This window comes from Trachymyrmex septentrionalis, unplaced genomic scaffold, assembly GCF_001594115.1.
Source record: "Trachymyrmex septentrionalis isolate Tsep2-gDNA-1 unplaced genomic scaffold, Tsep1.0 scaffold37, whole genome shotgun sequence".
Classification (NCBI taxonomy): Eukaryota; Metazoa; Arthropoda; class Insecta; order Hymenoptera; family Formicidae; genus Trachymyrmex; species Trachymyrmex septentrionalis.
In genome coordinates this window covers 8,204,430-8,213,902 of record NW_017305536.1, presented here as the reverse complement: position 1 = coordinate 8,213,902, position 9,473 = coordinate 8,204,430, and the positions used below count along the sequence as shown (strand labels likewise).

Below are 9,473 nucleotides of genomic sequence, written 5' to 3'. Positions count from 1 at the left end.
TATATATATATATAATTGAAAAATTTGGAAAATATAATTCTTATATTTTGTATAATTAATTAAAGAATTTGCATAAAATATTGGATTAGTATGTAAAATTGCAATTTAATTTGTTAATTATTTCAGGATATGATTGGTTGTGTGATGACACAATGGGTGGAGGAATCTTGGCATTGGTGGGCAGTCATGTTATAGATTTGATTTTTCATTTGATGGGTCAACGAGCTTCGAGGGTGCACGCTGTTGTGAGAACGTTTACCCAAACAACCAAGTATATTAATGGGATCAGGCACGTTACATCACCAGATTTCTGTAGCTTTCAAATGGAGTTGAGTGGTGGTACCTTGGTAACGGCTACTCTAAGCAATCATTTGCAAGGTCAGCTCTCCCAAGAGGTGCTGATATGCGGAGGTGGGAATCATCTGATTGTTCGAGGTGGAGATTTATACGGATGCCGTGGTGAACAAGAGGAAATCCTGTATCGTGACACGGACGACTTACAAGGAATATCCTTACCAATTGCGGACTCCATACCCAGGCCTTACATCAAAGGACTTAGGAAGATGATTACGGCGTTAAGAGAAGCCTTTCAATCTGTGGAAGATAAAAGAGGATGGATTAAAGAACCAGTGTTCTCCGCTTCTACATTTGAAGATGGCCTATACGTGCAAGCGGTTATTGATGCGTTGCGACAAAGTAACAAACAACGTGGTTGGGCGAAAGTTAACATTCTGACAGAAGAGCCGGATCCGAATCCTTTGTTGAGCGCTGCTGTCAGAGCTACAGCCATCTCGATATAAGAGTCTGCTTTGCAAAAGCTTTTCATTGCTTATGAAAAATTTTGCTGTATTGCTATATATCCGATAGACATAAAAATTGTACTGACGTATACGTTAATTGCGAGAAATAATATTTAAGGTAGCTATCATCAATTTTTAGTTTTCTATCATTTAATTAATTTGTGATTACTTACGTAATCTTTTTGCACAGAAAAAACATTAATGTATAATTTAATTTCTATTGTACATACATATACATACCTATGTATACATATATATACCTATGTATTAAAATATTTATATTTATAAATACTGGTTGTGCTTAAAGATATAAGTATATTGATTTATAAATGTATAATGTAGTACAAAGATGAAAAATTAAAGATGTTATAGAAAAATAAAAATTACATAGTGTAAAATATTTAAATTATAACATCTTTATTTTTTTTTACGCTGTATATGTCTGATTAGTAATAAATATTTGTATTAATCATCTAATCATAAATTCATTTATGTTTGAAATTTGTGTAAATCATGATATTGTCTGAAATGTTGCATTCCTTCGGTCTATATTTTCTTACTCCATGATTATAACTATGGAGTATTTCCCGCGTAGTCAGTGTGAATTCGAAGATGGCAGGTGATGGTGCTGTCGAAGATGAACCTATGGAGATTGATTGTGAGAGTTTACCGTCCACAAGCAATAGTAACGTGAAAATCAAGGAGAAAGATGGCAAATCTGCAAATTTACCATGGTACGTTTTATTTTTATAACGGAATGTTTTATTTCTAGCGATTGCCGTGTTATTGCTTGAGTTTAGGTTATCTTTTGTCTTCCTAAATCTTGCAATTTTAAATAAAGTAGCATATTTAAATCTGGATAGAGGTAGTTTGAAAAACATAATTAAACTCTAAAAGAATATTCTAATTAATTTTGAATTATTTATTTAGTTTATATGTTAAGTATGTTAAGTATTTAGTTTATATGTTTGGACATTGAAAGCATAATAATAGGTCTGTTCTTTTTAGCTAAAATTCTTGCATGGTTTATCTTTTCTTTCTGTCTTTGAAGAAAAAAAGGAGAAGATGAACTATACAAGAAATTCAGCTAAAAAAAAAGAATAAATCTAATATTTTATATAGATAACAGTATTGATTAGTTGCATGAAAATTCCTTCAGCTGTTACACTGTGAATAATATAAACATAAGAATGTTATCAATTATAATATTAGTAATAATTATAATATCAGTAGTTATAAATATAACAACATATTATTAATTATTTAAATATGAGAATGTTATTAATTGTTTTCATTTAGGATTGAGAAATATCGGCCTCAGGTCTTTTCTGATATTGTTGGCAATGAGGATACTGTATCAAGATTATCTGTTTTTGCTCAGCATGGAAATACTCCAAATATTATCATCGCTGGCCCACCTGGAGTGGGCAAAACTACCACGATTTTATGTTTGGCTCGTACTTTATTGGGACCAGCATTCAAAGAAGCTGTACTTGAACTAAATGCTTCGAATGAGAGAGGAATAGATGTAGTTAGAAATAAAATAAAAATGTTTGCTCAGAAAAAAGTAAAGATACTGTGCAAGATACTGGAGTTTTTTCTTTAAATTTCAAAAATTTTGAATATGATTGTTTTAACTTGCAGGTGAATCTTCCAAAAGGAAAGCATAAAATTATTATTTTAGATGAGGCTGACAGTATGACTGATGGCGCGCAACAAGCGTTACGCCGAACAATGGAAATTTACAGTCACACAACTAGATTTGCTCTAGCGTGCAACAATACGGAGGAGATTATTGAACCTATACAATCAAGATGCGCTATGTTAAGATATGGAAAATTAACAGATGCTGAAGTCTTAGCCAAAGTTCTTGAAGTCTGCGAAAAAGAGAATGTATTTAAAATAATACAAACGGAAATTCTAACTTGACTTACAAAATTACTTATACCTTACTGTTTTGCAGGTTTCTTATACAGATGACGGCATGGAAGCGATAATATTTACAGCTCAAGGTGACATGAGACAAGCTCTAAATAATCTGCAATCTACATACAATGGATTTAATCATGTAAATGCAGAAAATGTATTTAAAGTCTGTGATGAGCCTCATCCTTTGATTGTCAAAGATATGTTGGATGATTGCATAAAGGGAGATGTTTCTAAAGCATGCTCGGTAAAATCTAAACATTTAAAGATAGTAATATATGTGCTTATTCGGATATACATATATTATGTCAGATCTACAAGTTATACTTATTATAGGTAATGGATCATTTCTGGAAAATGGGTTATTCTGCGGAAGACATAATTAGTAATGTATTTAAAGTTTGTAAAAATCATACTATGGATGAGAGATTAAAATTGAAATTTGTTAAGGTAAAAATTGCATGCTACAGCTTTAGTATATGTTGACGGACAATATTATATTAATTTTTATATACTTTACAAATATTTTAAATATTTGCAGGAAATCGGAATAACACATATGGGAGTAGTAGAAGGTATCAATAGTTTATTACAGTTACACGCTCTAGTGGCAAGACTTTGTCGCGCATGTACGTCGAAATAATTATGTAAAATGACCTTCTACCTTATTGCCCTTTAATAAATATATTTTCTATATTTTTTTCTATGTATTTTTTAAATTTATGAATCCTCTTTTAATATTCTGTCGGGTTTAGAAAAACCTCGACAAAATTATTTTTCTAGAAAATCTGTTTATTTGTGATACCAAAGTATAAACGCACGATACAGCTCGTAAGTCTAAATAGTGTAGTATATGTTCAATATGTTAATGCGCAGTTCGTTAAAAGTGACGACAAGACTAGCAAATTTAAGAAAGAAAATTTTATTTCTACGCAATATTAATTAATTTTTGCCTTTATAACATAATGTTATGTTACGAGGCAAGTATTTTTCAATACATATTGTGAAATATATTGTACTCAAAATTTTTTCTCTTGATTATTTTAAGGATAAATCATTATAATAACTTTGTACATTTATACACTTAACTATGTAGTAAAAATATTTAATTAACAAATAACATTAATTAATTTTACGAAATTGCAATATAGTTTATGTATCATTTTTACACGTAGAATTGCATTAGAAAATATTACATATGTCTTTTATTACAAAATATGTTTAATTACCGGGCAATAAATTATTAAATAATCACAACAGATTTATGCCCTTATTGCCCGATTTGCAAATATATAAATGCATTCATGATCCTTGCGTTAAGGAAAATAATCTGTAATGTAATGAATCACGCAAAGGATTTTTTTAATACTGGAAATTGAAACAGAAGATGATACGCGATAATTGAAATACGTACCATACTCTTTATTTTTATTTGTTTTCTCGATAATCTTCGATTTGACAAAATTTGTCTTATTTAGTTACTTTTGTAAGAGATTGCGAAAGCAAATAATCTGCCACATAGCCGTTGATCACATATATAAAAAATGTACAATCCGCGGTAGACAGGAAGTTGGAAGACCGCAATTATGTCTGTTATGATTTAATAATTTATTATATTTTTTGCGTTATAAAAAGATAAAGAAATGTGTATTAACAGAAAATATTGATTAGCTATTTATTACTTTATAATTAAAAAAGAAATATTGAAAAAAGAAGTATTGTAGATGTTAATTTCAAGGACTTTCATCTAGTAAAAATTGAAAATCAAAGAACATGATCTCTTAAAAGACCTTGAAAAAATATTGTTTTATCGATTAATAGAATCTTTTAAAAGTGAAAATGAGAGTATATGCTATATACATTTAAAGTATAAAGTATTATATTGGAGATCCGATTTTTTGCATTTATCTTCATTCAAAGTTATGTTCTATCCGATAATTTATGCAATTTATCAGTCTTATGTTTTTATCATTTTCTCGAGCGAGATAAATATCTCGTTTTAGGAAATGAACGTGCAAGATTTTATAGAAAGAGACGAGCTAAGATAAACTTCGTTATAAACATTGATCTTAAATTCTATCCTTGCGACATAATTCTATCCTTGCGCTCCTGATATGATATACTATAATTATTATACTAAAAATATATTTTATATTATACACTTAGAACTAATCAATGTAGAATGCGTTAGTCATTGAATTGATAAAGCAGGCGCATATTGAATTCTATCTTTAACGCATTGTCAGTTGTAACGTAATCAATTCCAAATTGAACGTCTTAAGAAGAAGAAGTCTATTAGATAAAACTTTCATACATCATTTTTCTATTTATTAATAATATCAACATTACTCTCTCTCTCTCTCTCTCTTTCTCTCTCTCTCTCTCTCTCTCTCTCTCTTCTTTTTCTCGCAATTTGCTATAATGTCAACGCTGTGCTTTCAAAATTTCTAGCTATCTCGGAAACTATTTCTGTTTATTCTCTCTTTTTTTCTTTCTTTTATTCTCTCGAGAAACGTCCGTAAATTCCCAAGAGGTTCAACACCATTTCTCCATTGGCACGGACGTTAAGTGCGCTCTTGGCTTAGGAGAGGGCCATCGTAGGGCGCTTTGACATGATTCTGCCCTGGAGGGCGTCCTTGGGGGTGGTTGCGGTGGACCGACGTGAGACTCTTGGGAGTTCGCGTTCCCGTTCATCTCAGGCCGCGATGCAGTCTTTTCCATAGGTGGATCACCTCGGTGGTTTCTCTTCGTCGGCTTTCGCGCTACATCATGCTGTGGCGCAGCCGGCGGTGCGCTTTCTACGGACTGAAGACTTGCTGCGCGATGCAGGGAGAGTCGCAGTGGTTTCTTCGGTGGCGCCGGACGAGTCTTCGCCTCTTGGGAACTGTATACCGCCGATATTTCTGAATTCTCCGACGTGCGAGACTGGGAATCCTAAATACGGAATGAGAGACATATACATATACTGTATAGACGAGTACTGTATAGTTTTGAGTAGAGTTTGGTGAAATAGATAAGTATAGTATACTTCGTAAAGTATTAAACATTATTTATTATTATTAAGTATAAAATATAATATACTTTGTAAAGTATTTTTTGTTTAATTTGTTTTATTTTGTCTACTCATTATAAAATAATAGCTATTTATTAATAGCTATTTTTCAGCAATTTCCCATTTGTATGCTACGTCATTATGTAAGCGATATAAGTACCTGCAAACGATAATAAGTAGGTTCGGAATCAAACTCCAGGGATTGTAATTGCGAGCCACTCTTGCGATTTTTGTGCAAATGTTCCATGGCAGACTCGACACGCGGCGATCTTCGACGCTGCACCTGCATCGGCGATTGTTTGCAATCGAGACTGGCCGTCGACCTGGCCAACTGGAGTCCTTGATGTTTTTGTCGGTTCCGAGACTTGTGATGACCGTTCGCCACCCCATCGGAGGAAAAGTCGAGCTCGCGCTGGTTCCTCGAATCCGTCAGGCGCCTGGACTGATCGCTGTGTCTACTTCGGACGGTCGGCAGGCTCTGCCGCAGTTCCGTGCAGCTTCTCACATTGAGACCGGGTAGATTCGCCACAAGTGCCGTCACTTGAGGCCCCTTCTGGAAAACCTACGATATAAATTGCACAAAATTGAATTTCTAAATCAACATCAATTTCAATCGACTGCGAAAACCTAATTAAATAAAAATCCAATAGCACAGTCATTTCTTTCAATTGTATTCTTTGCTTTCGTTTAATTACTGTTATCTTCTTACAGTTAGTAACATTCTTAATGAGAAGTCTTCATTATCAAATATTTAAAATTTAAATATTATATATAAATATATTTCATGTAAATGATAAAACATACATAAATTTTTACTCAAGATATCAACTATCTTACAATTAGTATTATTGCTTTATTATGATGCAGTAAATACAATATATGGCTTGATATTATTTATTTATATTCTTTTATGCGATTTTTATGAAGTTGCTTTCTTTTAATATAAATTTTTTAAAATAATCATTTATGAATAAATATATTTATATAATAGAATTTTGGAATCGATCGAAACGCGACTGAACAAATATCCGTCTGTCAACTCAAATACTTCTCTGGAAGAGACAAGGTGTGTTGATTTATTTCAATCCCGAATGTGCCAGCGTTACCTGCACATGTTCCTGACGACTTGGCGGTGGATCTTCAGTGGGGACTTCGGTTCTGCTCGGCGCCAAAAGATCTCTGACCTGTTCCTCGAGGTACCCGATTCTATGTGTCAGTCTGAGATTATCAGAGCGCAGAGTACGCAACGCTGCAAGGGATTCTCCCTTTCGAAGGACCACTATCTGTGCGGCGTCGGGCGCGACGGCCAGAAGACGTGCCAGGTCGCTCCTGCCTGCTCCTACTACGAGTTTTCCATTCACTTCTAAGATCCTAAAAGAAATGTTGACCAATAAGTCGTGCACGACTGCGCGTGTTCTATTTAAATCTCGGACTTATGTTAGATTATTTATATAACTCAGAATCTAAAAATCTAACAATAAGATTTTATTTATTTAATGCATCGTGAAAAAATTTAAAGTACACTGCTAAATATGAAAATGTATATAATTATTTAAATATAATTATTTAAATATAATTATTTAAATATAATATAATTTAAATGTATGTAATTAAAATATATTATTATACATAAATTAAAATATGACATAAAGTTATAGATAAAATTACGTTCTAAATTCTGTTGTGAACTGTCTAAACCATTTTTAAACGATATTCATATAGACCCTATAATTCATTTTAGAATTCAAAACAGAATTTTATTTGTAGTACAGAAAACATTTGAATTATTTATTTAGGATACATGCACATTAATGTAACATACACATAATTTTATACTAAAGTTTAACTCATTGGACTAACAATTATTATGAAATCTGATATTGTTACTTTACATTCTATGTAATTAAATTAAAGCGAAATTATGCACGGAACTAAAACTTAATGACGCATACCAAATAGGAATGTGTGGGAACTGGAAAAAGATTATGCCTGCAAAGCGAAATATCTTCAGTTATTTCATGAGAAATAAGATTTGAGCTAAAAATTCCGATTAACTTTGATATTTAAAAAATCCTATTCTTTATTTAAGAGCTTTTATTCAATAGAATTGAATCCTTATTACTAATCGTCAGGATATTTAACATAAAAAATTAACAGACAATAAAAAAAAAAGAATATTTTAAAAAGAAGAATCGAATTATTACTGAAATCGAATATTTGCTGAAGAAAAATCGACTATATGTTGAGGAATATATTAAAAAAATTTGTCCAATAATTTCGAATAGCTAAAATTTATATGCTAATAATATTAATTTGTACATTCCACCGAATTGATCTTATATTACGCAATTAAATATGGTTCAGAGTATGCTCACTCGAAAATACGCCTTGAATCGGAAAAGTTCAACGCTCATTAATTTACGCAATTTTTGAACGACTGATGTAGGCGGGTAACGCCAGAATACCGCCGGTCGTACAATGAATTCCCTTGAGCGGGTATATACTGGTGGAAAATAGTAGAAGTAGAAGGTAGGGTCATGTGAAGTCGCGAGTGCAATTAACGGGGGCACACGGCGAACTTCCGGTGCCGCTTCACGCTACAGCGACCCGTTGGGAACCGAATGTCAAGATTGCCGCATTGTTCTTCCCCGATAGCCACGTTACGTAGTACTACCATACCGTCATATACACAAACACTATGATTTCCTGACACTCTTCCTTTACCCGTTCCGTAACTAACAGGGCTGTGTGCTCGAATTAATAGATTTCCCTGAATTTCGATCTTTCCAACTCTCTACATTCTTTGAAGTGGAATCTAACTTTAAAGAATGAAAATTGAGCCAGTCTTGAAAAAGAGTGGCTCAATTTTTAATTGATCTTCGAGTGTCAGATTTTATTCTTCAAAATGACAATTCATTCTAAAAGTTTTAGAAGAATAGATAATTTTCTCTCTAAAATTTTTAAAGTAAATCTCATTCTAAAGAGCGAACTCTCATTCTTAAAGATTAAGAATTCATTTCTTTTTCAAGACTGACTCGATTTTCACTCTTTAGAGTGAGATTTCATTCCAAAGAATTTAGAGGATTCCTTTCAGAATACTCGATCGAATTCAAACGATAATTTCTGTGGAAAGTATCAACGCGGCAAAATTACAAATTGTTTCCAGTTCTCTAATGTGATTCGAAAGTTTTCGAATCACGAAAGTGTTATGCAGCTTTATGAATCATCGGGAAGCGACGTATTGTTCCAAAGCGTAAACTAGAAGAACGGCGTAATTGTCAGAAACAGAGCTTTTTCCTCTCTTGTTAAAGAACACGCGAAATGGAACGGTTTATTGTAACAGCTCTCGCAGTTACGTGATTCTTTCTCTCTTTTCACAGAAACGCGGTGAAGTATCCTTATCCGCGTTGTTGTAACATTTCCGAGAGCAGTAAAACAAAACAGTCGATGCTCGATTTACAGTTCCGCGCACAGCAGTTTCATTGATGCTATCAATATGTTTAATTGACTAAGCCTTAAACTTCAAAAGTATACATCTTGAGCTGTTTCCAACAAAGGTGTATTTAAATTTTTTAGAAAAAAACTGAACTAGAAGAGAACGTTGGTTCTCTTTGTAGTTTTTAAAATGCTAACATTCGATTTATTTTTATTTTTTTGAAATTCAAATTTTATTTACTTCACATGTGCCTTTTTTA

At 32.6% G+C, this 9,473-nt stretch overlaps 3 protein-coding genes across 4 annotated transcripts in view; 2 read left to right on the top strand and 1 right to left on the bottom strand.

Annotated features, from left to right (window-relative positions):
- Positions 1-982, top strand: part of LOC108750488 (glucose-fructose oxidoreductase domain-containing protein 1) — a 2,137-nt gene extending 1,155 nt beyond the window's left edge. Inside the window, exon 2 of the mRNA XM_018489954.1 lies at positions 127-982. Coding sequence (XP_018345456.1) covers positions 127-800 — 674 coding nt within the window. The 3' untranslated portion in view covers positions 801-982. The remainder of the gene's footprint in view (positions 1-126) is intronic.
- A 430-nt stretch (positions 983-1,412) lies between these two features.
- LOC108750519 (replication factor C subunit 2) lies at positions 1,413-3,369 on the top strand. Its single transcript, XM_018490001.1, has 6 exons — positions 1,413-1,534; positions 2,100-2,367; positions 2,445-2,693; positions 2,764-2,973; positions 3,063-3,176; positions 3,268-3,369. Exons 1-6 carry the CDS (start codon positions 1,413-1,415, stop codon positions 3,367-3,369), a joined length of 1,065 nt encoding a protein of 354 aa, XP_018345503.1.
- A 1,701-nt stretch (positions 3,370-5,070) lies between these two features.
- The window catches only part of LOC108750639, an 83,750-nt gene continuing 79,347 nt past the window's right edge, over positions 5,071-9,473 (bottom strand). For both annotated transcript variants that reach the window (XM_018490228.1, XM_018490229.1), the window contains exons 9-11: positions 6,885-7,149; positions 5,939-6,340; positions 5,071-5,660 (exon numbers count right to left, since the gene is read on the bottom strand). In XM_018490228.1, coding sequence (XP_018345730.1) covers positions 5,262-5,660; positions 5,939-6,340; positions 6,885-7,149 — 1,066 coding nt within the window. In that variant the 3' untranslated portion in view covers positions 5,071-5,261. The remainder of the gene's footprint in view (positions 5,661-5,938; positions 6,341-6,884; positions 7,150-9,473) is intronic.

Coding starts and splice junctions, on each gene's coding strand:
- LOC108750519 (XM_018490001.1), top strand. CDS start 1,413: ATGGCAGGTGATGGTGCTGTCGAAGATGAACCTATGGAGATTGATTGT. Junction 1,535..2,099: donor AAATCTGCAAATTTACCATG/GTACGTTTTATT, acceptor GTTTTCATTTAG/GATTGAGAAATATCGGCCTC. Junction 2,368..2,444: donor AAATGTTTGCTCAGAAAAAA/GTAAAGATACTG, acceptor TTTAACTTGCAG/GTGAATCTTCCAAAAGGAAA.